Below are 16,098 nucleotides of genomic sequence, written 5' to 3'. Positions count from 1 at the left end.
AGTGCAGGATGCTGGGAGGGAGTCTGGAGGGACTCCCGGGTTAGAAATGGACAGGCGGAATAGATTAAGGATAATTGGGACCTGGAGAGCCATGTTTCCATAGGTGTGGGTGGGGGCAGAATGGCCACTGTGGAATGAGACTGAGCCTGTACCCCAGGTGAAGACATGGCGGATGCACCTGTTCACCTGCATCCAGCTGGGCTGCATTGCTCTCCTCTGGGTGGTCAAGTCAACGGCGGCCTCACTGGCCTTTCCTTTCCTGCTCTTGCTCACGGTGCCTCTGAGGCGTTGCCTTTTGCCCCGGCTCTTCCAGGACAGAGAGTTGCAGGCGGTAAGGGATGATGGCTTGGGCTGGCGGGATGAAGGCAGGCAGGCACTGGAGTTAGATACCCGGGCTCCAGGTTATAAAGTCTCAAATACCTGTTGGTTTGTGTGAACTTGGGGAAGTTGCTGAATGTTCTGGAATGCTGTTTTCACCAGTGTAATGGGCTTGTAGACTCTATCAAAGAACTGTTGGGAGATTTCTTGGTAAAGCTGTTGATAAGAGGCTTCAGAAAGAACAAGACAAGACAGGGCTGCTGTGGACAGCTGTGTAGGCTGTGCCTGGACAAAATCACCTGGCCAGGGGTTGCCTGTGGGTTGGCCTAGCACCGACATCAGTCCTGAGCCCTGTTTCTTTCGGCTATAGGAAAGGATATCTCGTTGCTAGTCTTTATTTTGTTTTCTTTTATATTCTTACATTTTTTTAAAGATGTATTTTGTGTGTACGTGCTGAAGTCAGAGGGCAACCTTCAGGAGTTGGTTTTCTCTTTCCACCCTGTAGGTCCTGGGAATTGAACTTAGGTCATCAGACTTGGTGGCAGATGTCTTGATCTGCTGAGTCATCTCACTGTCCCAGTTTTTCAGCTTTTGTGTGCTCAGATATGGGGTACAGAGGTGCCATGATCCTAGGAATGAGCATCCTGTATCATAGTTGCCATTGTATGGGTATGATTTGTATGTTCTAGGTGACCTGATAATGAAGGCTTTGGCCAGGGAAGTACTTCTGGAAAGGGTCCTGGAGCAGGGAGAGAAGGTGTTCAGGAGAGGCTGTGAGGAACAGAAAGGGACACACAAGTCCCCCTGACTTTCCCAACCCTGTGCTCCCCTCTGCAGCTGGACTCTGAAGATGCTGAGCCAAACTTTGATGAGGATGGCCAGGACGAGTACAACGAGCTGCACATGCCTGTGTGACCCTCGAGATGGTGCCCCTCAGAGACCCCACCTTGGTGACTCACAGACCCTAGGAACCCAGCACCAGGGCCAGACATTCCTTAGGACCCAGGGATGTGTCCGGAGTCACTTCCCATGCCAGGCCAGCGGCCCCGTGACTTTCACAGACTAGACGACACAGGCTTTGAAGTCATTATAACACACTCCTTGTCTCGTGTCCGCCTCATTTTCTTGGTGCCACACTTCCCTATCCGAAATATTATCAGGGTCATGCAGACTAGAAGGGGTGTGAAGCAAGGAACGGAGGCCTCGAGGGGGAGGGGTAGATTCAAGACTGCACAGAGTTCAAGGTGGGCCTTTTGTTCCTTCCTCGGCTCCCGGGAGTAAAGCTGTAGAGCCGGAGGTTCAAGGTCGATCGAGGGTCACACGCCCATTAATTTAGCTCTGGATTAGAAAGAAGGAGAGGACAGCAAGGCATTGCTTTCCTTAAGCCACTAGGGAAATCAGGGTGACTTTTGTCCTGTGGGGCTACAAAGCTGAATGGAAAATGTGCATCTAGGGAGCAGGAATAGCAGCCCAAGCCTCTAGGCGCCAGGATGGCGGCAAGGGGTTTGGGGCCTCCAGGACCATTTTAGATTCTCCTGGTTTAAGAGTGAAGCAGTTCTAGGATTCCTGAAACCACTCCTTGTGCACAGTCTGCTTTTTTTTTTTTTTTTTTTTGCCAGAAATAACCTGGGAGGCCTTGGGGAGGGTGGAAACAGGACCCAGTGCTTCACGGTTGCTAGGTAACCAGCTGCCTGATGCAGCCTGCCTGCCTTGTGTAGCCCTCTAGTGGTTGTTTTTGCACACTTCATGGTCTGTGGGCTGAGCAGGAGCAAGGCTGCCATCTGGCGGATCCGATTTGATCCCAAGCTTAGTTTCCTGGGTTCTGGGAGGTTCATCTGGTCTGCTCCAAGCATCCAGGGTTAATAACCCTTTGGTTTCACATGGTCCTTTCCCTCTGGAGCGTGCTCTGCAAGTCTGTGTTTCCCGTTTGACCTCCGCTTTCCTGCCACGTGTTCAGGCCTACAGCTAGTGCCTGAGGCATAGGACACAGAACAGTTGGAATGTTCGTTGTGCTCCCAAGTCGGCAGTGCTGGGCTATCATGTTTTAAGCATTTCATCCCAACTGTCCACATACCCTTGGTCTGTGATGCTGTCATGCCTTTGGCTTCTCTAGCCCCCGTGAAGACAAAACCTTGCCAGATGGGCCATGACAAGGAAGAGCCAAAATTCTTGGCTTAGAATCTAAACAAAGGTTTCACACACAGAGAGGGCAGGACCTTCTCCTAGGCAAGTTTGACTGACAGGCTTCATGTGAAAACCCACTTCCCTTCCCAGCCTGGAGCCCTTTCTGGGTGTTGGCCGCTGACTGACTCTTCTGTTTTGGGGATTCCCATACAAGTCAGGAAGGAGTCTGCTTTTCCAGGACTCCCCCCCACCCCACTGCAAGCGAGAAGAAAGGGTTCCACATGGAAATGAGCCCCAGTCAGGGATAGTAGCAGGGGACAGTGATGTTCGGTAGAGCGAGGAGACCCTGAGACCTCACAACAAAAAGTGAGAAAGTCTTGAAAGTAGAGTCAGACAGCCACGATACCTAATATTCAAAGGTTAATGCAAAGAGATGAACCGTAGGGTGTGGGCTGCAGTTCAGGAGGTCAAGCCTGAGCCAGGCCTGAGAGAAGATGGAGTTCTGTTATGGGTGCCTGGGCAGGGCTGGGCAGACTGATGGGGTTTTCCTAACAACCCAAAAAGTCACCAGGAAGAGTACTGTTTGACAGGAATGGAGACCAGGTTGCTTCTGTAGGAGACCAGGCATGACAAGACTCAAGCCCAGAGGTCTAGAGTGGATGTCACTTGAGGACTCTGGAATTTGTCTCAAAGCCTTGCTGGCCCCTGTGTTTCCGCTGACTTTTCTTTGACTGGGCCTTTGGCCATATCCTCTCAAGGGCCTGGGACCTTTGAGGACCTTTTTAAAGCACAGAGGGGCAATCAGCCACAGCTAAGACGGGGAGAGGTGGGTATTACAAGGCAGGTTTGTAGAATATGGTCCTCCAAACAAAACAGCCACTCTGATGAGATCAGCTGTGGCTGCTGGCAAGAGATCATCAGGAGTGGCCCATGGCCTGGTGACATCTCTTCAGAAGGAGGCTTGGGGGGCATTAGACCCTTACGGAAGAGTCTAGTTTCTCATCAAAGCCATTTATTTTGACTATGGGGAAGCCATCACCCACGTTGGGTGAAGAGTTTCCAGTGTGGCTGCTTTGGGATGGTCACCGCACTCCTCCAGTCAGCCCCGTGCCCATGCTCTTGGACAATAAACTCAAGGGTTCTCCAGCATGAGCTTTGGTGGGGTTGCTCTTCAGTCTGCTGTTGGGGCCTTCTAAGGGGGGAGTAGAGTATATGTCTCTTCACAGACGGAATTCTCCCACCAGGTGAGAGACGGTGGGAAGGCCTTGGTATATTTAACCAAGCAGACTCACTGTTGACTGTGCAAAGTGTCAGGGTGTGGGGGACGCTTCCAGTCGGGACATAGCGTCACACATTCTGACTTTCAGAGCCAGATTTTGGCCACACCTTGGGCAAGTGCCCGGGGTTTTCATTATCCTCCGACCAACTCAAGCCCATTTCCTGTCCAGGGTTCTAGCTCCTTCTTTCAGGTTGTACAAAGAAGGTGGCTGTCACTGCCCTGTTCCATGCTGAGGATTCCGCTCACTTCAGACCGCCAAGGCCCTTGTGGCAGCTGGCTGTCAGAGTTTGTGGACCATCTGCTCACATTGCCCCACACCCTGCCTTTTGGGCACAGAAGCTGGCAATAAGAGGTACCATTTGGCAGGCCAAGTGACATCCCTTCTTGTATCATATCAGGTGACTCAGATAATTTTCATGGCTGTTGACACTTGGCACTCTCAGAGGGAATTCTAAGCAGCAAAATTTAGATAAAGCTCAACTCAAGGGCACCTATACAGAGCACTACCCGCTTAGCTCTCAGTGAAGCCATTGCGGAGAACCAACAAAAACAGGTTCTGGCGGTGCCTACCAGTGGCCTGAATCCAAGGTGACAAATTAGGAAACGCAGAGTGAGGAATTTGGTTTCCAGATAAATTATTCAATCGTTTGAATTTGATCCATCGCGTGCCTCATCCATTTTGGGGGGAAAAAACTGTGGGCTCCAATATCCATAGGATTTATGTTCTGCGAGAAAGATTTACAGTTTGAGTGGCCTGCTGGGATTATTTTCAATTTCCTAGGAACTGTTCGTTAATATTGAACGATGCTTTATCAAATGCTAACTAAGCGGACAGCCACTGGGAAGCTCTCTGGGTGGTGGATGAATCACAGTGGCTGTTGGCAATGGGAAAGAGTTGCCCAGAGCTCCTTCATATCCTGTGTCCCCATAGGTGGGGCATAGCTGGTGTCAAGGTACAGTGGAGCGTGGGCTGGTGCGGAGATGGAAGGGAAGAACCCTGAAGGGGTGCAAACCAGGCTTGCTTTTGGAGCTTGCCTAGTGTTCCCTGGCAGGCCATTGATTGTGCTTTCTGTCTAAACTTAAACCCTTTTTGTAACCTCCATGCCTTGCATGGTGCCTGGCCACAGAGCACAGAAGGCATTGGGGGTGGACAGATGTCAGAGTAGGAAGGACCAAGTGGTTCTGAACTCCATATTCTTTAGGATCCAGTGATTGCCTCGTGACACCAATAAGACCTTTCCAAGAATTCCAAAAAGGTTTCAGTGCTTGTGTTTGTTTCTCTTAAAGCTGTCATTTCTCTGTGACGGATAGGAATCATGCTCCAGAGCCCAAAGAGGCAGTGCGGGTTTCCTTCTGAGAGCCAGGGAGAGAGAACTTGATGACGTCGTTGTCCTCCGTGCCGAACTGACAGGTTGATATGAGCCGGGCTGGAGAGTAAGCACCACCGTATTTTTCAGGGGCCGCGGGACAGGAGAAGGGAGAATGTGGAGTCAGCTGACTCTGAGATGGGCCCTGGGTCCATCTGTGTTTCCTAATCCACCAGTAGCTCCTCAGAGTACTAGAATCCAGATCATGTTGGAATGGTCTGCCAGTTCGATTAGGTGTCTTTACATGAACATAGCAGCTCTGTGATTCTGCCCATAGCATGGTACAGGGTAAAGCTGAAGTAAAAATAAGGGAGTTGACGTAGAGCAAGAACTGGACATTTAGCAGGTGCTTGTGGCACAAATCATGACAGTAATGACAGAGGTGTCAGAAATCATTCTTCAGGCCAGAGGTCTATGTGTATGCGTTGGAACCACTTAGGAAGTTTTAACAAACTATCTGGACTTTATAGGCTTGTGTGTGTGTGTGTGTGTAGCAGGGATGGAACTCAGGTCTCATGTGTGATAGGTGAATGATCTGCCCTAACTCTTCCGTTAGCTTTAAAGTGTGTCCCCCTCAATCTCAAAAATTCTAACATGAAGTCGGTGTTAACAGCCCCATCCTAAACTAATGGTTTTCCCCATGGATCATTTCTGACCTCGTTTCCACAACAGTTGAAAGTAATTTCCTATTACTTGCTTCGCCTTGCTATGGAAATGCAAACGCTCGGTTTGCATATTTATTTTAGAATGCTCCAGGGCAGGAACCCAGCCTATTTTTATTCTTCCGTTTACCAGGCAACAGTGAGCACACACACGTGATACTTTGCAGTGTTGGGGTTGTGAGCCAGGAGCATCCTTTGCTGGTTTTGCTGTCACTGAGGGCATTGTGATTGAGTGGCCAGAACATCAGGACTAGAAGCTGAGAGTCCTGAGTCAAAGCCTCAGTTCAGCTACCAGTTGGTGGCTTTGGCTATGCTGTCAATTCTTACTGGGAGACACAGAATTTGGCTGCAGTGTCTCTTGAATAGACCGTGTTGAGTGAAATGACCTTGACCACTGCAATGTTTGCTTGGGAGAAGCAGGAAAGAGGCTGCCCCAGAGAATTAGTAAGTTTAGGAACTCCTGAAAGTTTCCTCAGCTGAGGCTGGGCGGTGGTGGCGCATGCCTTTAATCCCAGCACTCGGGAGGCAGAGGCAGGCGGATCTCTGTGAGTTCGAGGCCAGCCTGGTCTACAAGAGCTAGTTCCAGGACAGGAACCAAAAGCTACGGAGAAACCCTGTCTCGAAAAATCCAAAAAAAAAAAAAAAAAGTTTCCTCAGCTGGAGTTGAACACAGACCCTGGGGAAGCCCTTTTGGACATTTCCAAGGACATCAGAAATTCTAGGGCCACAGAAGATAAGGTAGTGTTAATTTATTAATTCCACTGGTCGAGGATAAGATCACTACCACAATTTAAAGTTAAATTTGAAGCAAGCTTTAATTAAATACTGGCCAGTTGGATGGACTATGGTCAGGTCCTTCTCTGGTTCCCCAGAAAAATGGCCTGAGTCACAGTTTTCAATGGCTTAAGGAAGTTCAATCTGGAGCAAGCATACATCCTGATATACCTCCAGCCTACATCCAATCAAGGGCAAGCATATATCCTGATGTACCTCCAGCCTACATCCAATCAGAGGCAAGCACACATATTGACTTATTGCCTGCATGTGAACCACCCACGTGTAATCAAGCACATCCAGGCACAGATGGGTCAGACAAACTTGTTTAGGGTAATAAAAACATGTGGTTTGTTATCTCCCATAAGCCGTAGCCTCCAGCCTTTCTGTCCTCGGGCAAGGGGCTTGCAGATCGGAGACATTTTTGTTTCATGGCTCTCTACATCATAATAATTAAAACTTAAAATGTAATTGTCACTCTCACAGTTGGGATAGGAGACGGGATCAGCCATGATCTTAGAGAATGATCTTGGATCTCAGACATAGCTAGCTATAAGAGGTGATCAGAATTTAATTACCTATTTTGGCATAAAAGCTAAATATTTTGATATAAAACTATAACATCTTACGTATAACATAAGAGTTGTACGATCTTTATAAGTAACATATAGAAATGACGAAAAGGCAAAGCAAAACCCTCCAAAGGGAGAAGTACATGACAGGAACCAGAGATTTTTCTGTATGTGTGTATGGTATGTGTATATATATGTTCATGTGTGTGTATGGGTATTTGTACATGTGGAAGATGGAGGTCAAAGTTGAGTGTCTTTCTTAATTATTCTTCAATGTAGTTTTTGAGAGACGATCTCTGACTGAATCTGGAGTAGACCTCATTGGTTTGGCTAAATCGATTAGGGAGCCAGCCTATTCCTTAATCTGCCTTTCACGCACGGGGATTCTAGACTGCATTGCTAGATTTTTACAAGGGTATTGTCAATCTGAACGCAGGTTCTCTTGTTTGTGTTGCAAGTACTTTATCCACTGAACAATCTCCCCATCCCAAGGACAAAGATTCTCTAGAGATAAATGAACAATACATTGTTCAATGCCTTCAGAATTAAATAAACACCAGATCAGGCCCACCACCTGGGCAGGGGCTTAGAGACTGGTAGTCATTAACCTAAGGGTTGGCTTGCTCAGCAACCTGTGTCTTCTAGACTCAAAGTAGTGCTCCATGGGTCAGTCTGCAGCCTCACCTGGATTCTGGTCAGCATTTTACTTAGAACCCCTAGCTCATTAACAATCTCAATTAGCTGAGGAGCTTTCCATCTTTTCCATGGGTAGATATTTTAGTAGCCTGAAAATAATTAAAATTAAGGCTACTAATGCTCAAGGGAATACAAACTATGATTTCAATCTCTTGAAATTAAATATTTTTGCGTATGTATTAGCTTAAATATATAGAATGCACAACTTAAAAAGAGAATCTGGCCCATTAGAATAATACGTCATACTTAGCATTCCACTTTAACATTTGTACGTTAATTGCTATGTGCGATTCTTTTTCAAGTTGAAATCTAAGTGTACATCAACTTCATAATACTTAATAGAATTTAAGTTAACTTAAAAGGCAGATTCAGGAGAAGGGTTTGCTCCTTAATCAATCTCGCCAAACCTGTGAGCTCTACTCCAGATTCACTGTTTTGTGTTTTTTAAAGGTTTATTTATATACAATGTTCTTCCTCATTGCCTGCATGCCTCAAGAGGGTACTAGATTCTATTATAGATGGTTGTGAGCCACCATGTGGTTGCTGGGAATTGAACTCAGGACCTCTGGAAGACTAATCAGTGCTCTTAACCTCTGAGCCATCTCTCCAGCTCCCTGTTTTTCATTTCTTAACTTATTAAGTCTGTTAAAATCACTTTTGTACTTTGGGAAGTTTGTCAGTCAGGTGAAGTACTCAAAATGAAATCAACAACCTACATCATTTCCCCTAACTGACAAATATCATGAGTGTAGGAGGGCCTGGGGAACTGGGAAATAGAGAAGGGGAAACATGGACTTTAGGGGTATGAGATTGCTTTGTTTTCGAGGTTGAGCTGGTTAAGGGACTCCATCTGGTACTAACGACTTATCTCACAGGAGGAGACTTTGCTTCCGTTCCCTCTACCATTGGTGGTTGGCTCAGATTTACCGAGGAGAGATTTTGGTAACTGAGAAAGCAGGTTGTGGTTTTGGGCTTGGCCTTAGCCTTTCCCCGATGCTGTAGTGAACAGGAAGGGAAATTCATAAAATATGATGGAGAATTTATTTCGTACGGTCCTGGAGGCCAGGAAGTTTAGTTCAGCAGACTCAGTGTCTGGTGCTGGCTTGCTGGCTCTTTCCAAGATGGCAGCTGTTGCTGCACCCTCACGTGGGAAAAGGGGAGAGGTGGGGCCAAAGGCTTTCTCGGGTCCAGGGCACGATGAAGCCAGAACCATTGTAACACAGCTTTTACCTGCTGAACAGTCTCCATGACACAGGGCCTCTCTCCCACATGAATTCTGCAGGAACACATTCATTCAGACCACTGCAGGGTCTAAGGATGACCTCTCAGCAAGCCCTCGGAGATTGCGTTCAGCTGTGCTCTTGGCTCTCCCCTGTGTGAGAGCAAGGTAATTTTGTGGGAGATGCTGAGATTTTCCTCCCTCCCCCAGGGTTGTCTGTGGTTGGCAGCCAGGGGAAATGTGCGCCAGTTTGAACTACTCTTTGCATTCTTCTTTGCACTCCAGCTGACTTAATCACACACCACAGGACTGAGCAGAAGGATTCACACAACTCCTTCCTGCGAAGGAAGGGAATCCAACTCAGACACAGCTGGTGAGATCCACTGTTAAATCCATAACACAGAAAATATCAGGAGAGACTACTGCCAGTGAGTACAGGGTGCCACAGTCTGGTCCCTGGGAAGGATGTGACCTTTGTTATTCTGTCCCTGGAATGACTACCAGAATTCTCCACCATCCTACTTCTGCACATTGCTTGCTCCTGAAGCATGCATGGTTTTTGGTGGAAGTGCCTGATGGATTCGCTCAGGTTGGGTATCTTTCAGGAAGGCTGGAAAGAGAGCGACTTAGCTTCTGTGGTGGGAGGTGGGGCTGATTCTGAGATTCACAGTAGTGTTAAACTGGAACTAGCTTACAAGCGCTCCTGTCAAAATTATAGGGATTTGTGAATGGATAGTTCAATTCAGCTATCAAAGAGTAAATTACAGCTGTATAAATAGTGATGTCTCTTGTAAACTCTCTTTTCTGTTGTGTGTAAAAGAAACAGAACCCAAAGGGAGAGATAAGAAGACAGACTAGCTTACCCGAGGGACAGGTTCCAAGACAGACTAGCTTACCTGAGGAACAGGTTCCAAGACAGACTAGCTTACCTGAGGGACAGGTCCCAAGACAAGACAGACTAGCTTACCCGAGGGACAGGTTCCAAGACTCAAGGACAGTGCTCGGGTGCATTTTCCTTTTTGATTTTTATTTTCTAGAATTGGAGCTCAAGAAACAGGTTAGCCAGGAACAATGGCAGGCACAGACAGAATCCTCAAAAAGCATATCAACTAGCTAACGTCAAACCCAGACTAAACCCCCCAAACCAAAATGTTCAAGATGTGTCTGTTTTCTCTAGCTGAAGGAAAAGGCAACTACATCAAGGCAGAAAATGGAAAGGCAATAATTACAACTATGATAAAAAAGAAATAAATGGAATTCATTCCCACCCAGTCCAAAACAGGGCAAGGTGTATTCTTCAACATCAAACTTTGAAGAACTGTGAAGGTCCTCAATACTCTTGTTAAAGCAGTGACATAGAGGCTAAGTGGGGAGCCCTAGTTTCTAGCTCCCTAAAACCCTCAGCAATAAAAGGTGTCCTTACTAATATCTGTTCTGCCCTCCATGTAGATGGAGACTGTACTTTAGTGTCCCAGATGCCCAGACCAGAATAATCACACAAAAATTAATTACAACATTGGTCAATGGCTCAGGCATATCCTTAGTTAGCTCTTACATCTTAAATTAACCCATTTCTCTTAGTCTGTGTATTGCCATGAGGCTGTGGCTTACCAGTAAGGTTCTGGCATCCTTTTCCTTTGGCAGCTACATGGTGTCTCTCTAACTCTGCCTTCTTTCTCCCTGCATTTAGTTTAGTTTTCCTGCCTAGCTCTGTTCTGCTCTGCCATAGGTCAAAGCAGCTTTTTTTTTTATTAACCAATGGTAATAAAACATATTTACACCATACAGAGGGGAATCCCACATCAGCTATGTTTGAATGGGGCTGGCGTTTTTTCTGACATTGCACCCTGGAGGGCTGCATTAGGAAGACCTTTTGAGATTCCTATAGTATGTTGAAGGGTCAGAAACATTTGAACAGGCTTGTGTGGAAGGAGAAGGAACATCCATCCTTGAAGCAGAATGTGTCAGATGGAGGGGAATGTGAACAAAGGAATCCCACACTAGCTCAGAATAGGGTATACCAAGGTGTTCTTTATTAAAAGGGAAAACTTATGGATCACAACAGGGAAACAGGAAGGAGATCCAATATCCAGGTGTGGTGAGGAGGAAGAAGAAGAGCAGGAACTCCCGTGGGCTTTTTGGTACCCCAAAACCATACCCCACCTGTTCCAGCCTCTCAAAGGCCATTGGCTGAAGGAGGTTCCCCATCACCTCCCCCTTTTGTCTAAATAAGAGTTTCAAACCCAATACAAAACTATATACAATAAGAACAGATATCAAGTATAAAAATTAGAATTACAACCAGTATGAACAATATTAAGCAAGAAGCATATGCTAAATGTTTCAATAATTATCCTATCCTAAGGAGTCTATCACAGATTAATAGAAATGGGTTAATTTAAGATGTAAGAGCTAACTAAGGCTATGCCTGAGCCATTGGTCAAATAGTGTTGTAGTCGATAAAGCTTTTGCGTGATTATTCAGGTCTGGGTGTCTGGAAAACTAAAGTGCAGTTTCCATCTACACCCCAGTAGATTTCTCCACCAACACAGTAAGCCAGATCAAGTCAAACTGAAGAAGTATAACAACAGGTTTATTTGAGCAAAGCAACTTCTGGACGGGTTCCAGTCCCAGAGATGAGGCCAGAGAAGTGGCACCCACATGAAAGCAGAGATACTTTATAGGTTGTAGACAAAGGGTGATGACCTGTTCACTGTGAGCTGGGTTTGTGCCCAAGTGTAGTCAAAAGCTAAACCCCTTACATGTGCACTTGGACTGTTGGCAACTTCAGGGAAGGAAGCTGCAGTATCCACCAAGAATGCAAAACTTTTTTGGCACCTCTCCTTTGTTTGGAGACTCTCTGCATGGGCAGGGTTTGGAGAAAGAGACAGGAATGGGACTTTCTGGATCATGCAGGGGCAAGCTGGAGACTCCAACCAAACACTTCTTCTTTCCCTTCTGGATGGCATTGAGAGGCCTGGTGGATTTTCACCACCATTCAGGAGTAAGAGGTAGAGTGTGTTACTGTCTAACAGTAAAAGAGTAAATCTATCTAGGGGATGATTATGAGAATGTGTATGTACTGAAAGGACTCAGGTTGGCACAGGACACTCTAAGACCAAGTTCTCAGCACAAAGGAGATTTATTTTCCCCAGAGGGACAAAGGACAGAGAATAATAAACAAAGACAGGAGATGGAGGATGAGGGAGAAGGGAAAAGGAACAAGGGTGTGTGTGGGTGTGGGGGGTTAGGGGTATTTGCCCCAGAGGGACAAAGGACTGCCTCTGGATAGATAGGAGATGATCATGTCCCATGGGCAAATGGCAGTTTATAAAGGGAAAAGAGGAAAGCCCTGTGTTAGATGAGTTGGTTTGTTTTGATTGGGAATGTTAATTAGGATAACCGAAAGGGGGCTTTTGATAGCTGGGCTTCAATACTTTGATAGCTGCACCTTGGTAGTCAGTTTCAGGAGAAGAAAGTAGCCAAAAAAGGGATTAGACCTTGGTGGCTACCTTTAGGAATGTAATCTATTAGTTTAGCAAGAAAGGGGGAGTGGGGAGGGCAAGACCTGACGGGGCCATACTTGGTTGCCATGCTTGGGCCTGCTAGAACCCTTCGGGCATCACACAACAAAATTGAAAAATATTTGAAGAAAAACTGGCTGGCCTGAAAAGAAAAGCAGGTGAATCACAGTTATAGCTGGGGACTACAGTTCCCCTTTCTCAAGTATTGATAGAACAATTGATAGATGTAAGGATACAAAGGACTCTCCAAGTTAAGCTAGGTGTTGAGGCACATGTCAGTAAACTTAGTATTTGAAAGGAAGAGGCAGGAGGATCACTGTGAGCTCAAGATCAGCCTGGTCTACATAGTGAGTTCTAGGCCAACCAGGGAGAGATAGTCAGATCCTGTCTAGAAATAAACAAATGAAGAAGAAAAAAAATCATTAAAGTTATCACCAACCACTGGGACTGAATTGACATTGGTCTGTGTCTGTTTTGTCTCTCCTGACATTTGGTTCCATTCCTCATGGAGTATGTACTAAGAGACACTATTCTAGGCTATAAAACAACAAAATTGCAATCAGTTTAAGAGAATCAACATAGAGCTTATTCTCAAAACCACTGTGGACTCCAACTAGAACAGCAACAGGGCCAGGCAGTGGTGGCGCACACCTTTAATCCCAGCACTTGGGAGGCAGAGGCAGGAGGATCTCTGGGAGTTCGAGGCCAGTTTGGTCTACAGAGTGAGTTCCAGGAAAGCGAGTTTTGAAAACCTGTCTCAACCCCCATCTCCCCCCCCAAAAAAAAAATAAATAAAAGGAAAAAGAAATTAATAACATAAAAATAACAGGAAATTCTCCAAACATATAGGAACTAGACATGTTTTGAAAAATAACCAATGAGTCAAAAAGAAGTCTTCAGGGAAATAAAACGTTAAACTAAATGACACTAAATCTTCTGTATTTCAAAATCTGTGAAACATAGCTATTGACATTTTAGAGGGAGATTCACAGATCTAAACACATACACAAGAGTGGACCATGTTGGGTGTGTTGGTGTATTTCTGTAATCTAAGAACATAGGAGGCAGAAAGCAGGAGGTTTACACTGTGTAAATATATGTAACTGTGATTGGTTTAATAACAAAGCTGACTGACCAATAGCTGGACAGGATAAGGCGAGGTAGGAGAATCAGACTAAGGACACTGGGAAGAAGAAGGGAGGAGTCAAAGGAGTCTCAGTCAGACACAGAGAAGGAACAGGAGGTGCAAGATGAAAGAGAGGTAACACCACGTGGCAGAATGTAGATTAATATAAGGTGCTAATAGCAAGCCTGAGCTATTGACCAAGCATTTATAATTAATATTGTCTCTGTGCATTTATTTTGAAGATGAGGGTCCTGACAAAACTCTGCCTACAAGACACAATTTTTTTTATATGACTGGAGGGATAGCTCAGTGGTTAAAAGTGCTGGCTGAACAATCATAAGGATCAGGGTTCGGATCCCAGTACCTACATAACAAGCCCTACATAATGGGTTCAAGGCCTATGCTACACAGATCATATTTCATAAAACCCAAGGACCAGGAGGTATCACAGTGGTAGAACTCCTGCCTAGTGTTGTGGTTTGAATGAGAATGGGCCCCATTCGCTCATATAGTGAATGCTTGATCCCCAGGTAATGGAAATATTTGGGAAGGATTAGAAGGTGTGGCCTTCTTGGAAGTGGTATGTCATTGGGGGTGGGTTTTGTGGTTCCAAAAACTCTTGCCATTCCCAGTTAGCTCTCTCTCTCTTCCCCATGCTTGTGGGTAGTGTAAGCCCTCATCTCTGGTGCCATGCCCGCCTGCTGCCATCATCACAGACTCTGACCTCTAAAGCCCTGAGCCCCAGGAATTTTTTCTTATAAGTTGCCTTGGTCATAATGTCTTTTTGCATTAGTCAAAAGTAACTAAGACAACTACCATACTTAAGTCCCTGAGTTTGGTCCTTTGAACTGGAAAAACAACCCCCCCAAAAAACCCAAAACAATAACAAGAACAACAAAACAACAACAACAACAACAACAACAATAACAACCCAACAAAAAACAAAAAAACAAAACCAAAACAGCAGCATCAGCAACAAAAACCCAACAAACCCAAACGGAAAAGAGGAACACAAAAGTAGGCATGGTAGCAATCCCAGAGTCAAAGCTGACTTGAAACAGAACTTGATCCTGTTTAAGGAAAAAAAGAAAAAAGGAGAAACGATCTCACACCTGTTGTGTAAGTCTTAGCTCAGAACCTAGAAAACGCCCAGCAAAGTACAACCAAAAGAAGTGGAAGCAGGGCTGGAAAGGAGCAGAAAGACAGTGCAGAGCAGGGCCCAGTGACTTACCCTGTAATCCCAGCACTTGGGAGGTGGAGGCAGGAGGGCCAGGGCTTCAAGGCCAGTCTCAGCTACGAAAGGCTTCAAGAGACAGAGCACCCTCCCCATCCTACAAAAACAACAGCCACCAAACAAAACAAAACAAAAGAAACAATGAGGAAAATCAAATAAAAGTGTAATATCATTTGTAGCCACTCAAGTACATGAAATATTTAGGTGTAATCTGACATATATGGCAAAAACTGCAAAGTTGAGGAAAGAAATCAAAGAGGATGTGAATGAATGAAGAGACATAGCATGTTTGTGAGTAAAACTTTATATCATAGAGCTATCAATTAAAAAAAGATATGTACGTTCAATATAATTTTTATTAAGCACTAAAATTTTTGGTAGCTATAGATAAAACTATTTTAAAATTTATATAGTAAAGCCTAGGAATCATAGTATCTGGAACAACATGGAAAGAGAAAATAACGCGGGGTGAATTCACCCACCTGATTTCAAGATTTACTATATAGTGTCAGTAATCAGGAGAGACAGGCACGTGGATTAATGGAGCAGAAACAGACCACCTGGAAATCGATCTACAGACACATGCCTAACTGACGTTTGGCAAAAGGCACAAACTTCAGGATGAAAGGACAGCTCTGTCGATAAATGACACAGTCAGAGAACATTCATAGGCAAACAAATCAAATAAATAAAATCCCGGTATAAATCCTACGTCCTGGGGTGTGTGTGGTATATTCTAACTCAAAATGGATCACAGACTCAAATGTAAAACATTACAGTTTTAGAGATTTATTTATTTATGCATGTGCATGTATCTGTGTGAGTGTATGTGTATAAAGGGTATGCCAGGAAGGGCCCATGTGTCTGTGTGCATACATAGGCCAGAAGAGGGCATCAGAACTCTTGGAGTTGAAGGCCTTTGTGGGCCATTGGGCTTGTTATGTGGGTGCTGGGATCCAAACTCTGGTCCTTATGATTGTTCAACCAGCACTTTTAGTCAGTCATATAAAAGAATTGTGCCTTAGCCGGGCGGTGGTGGCACACGCCTTTAATCCTAGCACTAGGGAGGCAGAGGCAGGCAGATCTCTGTGAGTTCGAGAGTTCAAGACCAGCCTGGTCTACAAGAGCTAGTTCCAGGACAGGCTCCAAAACCACAGAGAAACCCTGTCTCGAAAAAAAAAAAAAAAAAAAAAAAAAAAAAAA

The 16,098-nt window shown here is 45.3% G+C and overlaps 1 protein-coding gene across 3 annotated transcripts in view; it reads left to right on the top strand.

Annotated features, from left to right (window-relative positions):
• Slc4a3 (solute carrier family 4 member 3) overlaps positions 1-1,429 on the top strand; it is a 12,483-nt gene extending 11,054 nt beyond the window's left edge. For 2 of the 3 annotated variants that reach the window (XM_005361562.2, XM_013351708.2), the window contains exons 22-23: positions 158-331; positions 1,156-1,429. In XM_005361562.2, coding sequence (XP_005361619.1) covers positions 158-331; positions 1,156-1,233 — 252 coding nt within the window. In that variant the 3' untranslated portion in view covers positions 1,234-1,429. The remainder of the gene's footprint in view (positions 1-157; positions 332-1,155) is intronic. The other variant, XM_013351709.2, reaches the window with a different exon arrangement.
• Positions 1,430-16,098: the final 14,669 nt, after the last annotated feature.

The sequence above is a fragment of the Microtus ochrogaster genome, linkage group LG4, assembly GCF_000317375.1.
Source record: "Microtus ochrogaster isolate Prairie Vole_2 linkage group LG4, MicOch1.0, whole genome shotgun sequence".
Lineage (NCBI taxonomy): Eukaryota > Metazoa > Chordata > Mammalia > Rodentia > Cricetidae > Microtus > Microtus ochrogaster.
The sequence above is the reverse complement of the archived record's forward strand: the minus strand, read 5'-3'. Positions and strand labels throughout refer to the sequence as shown.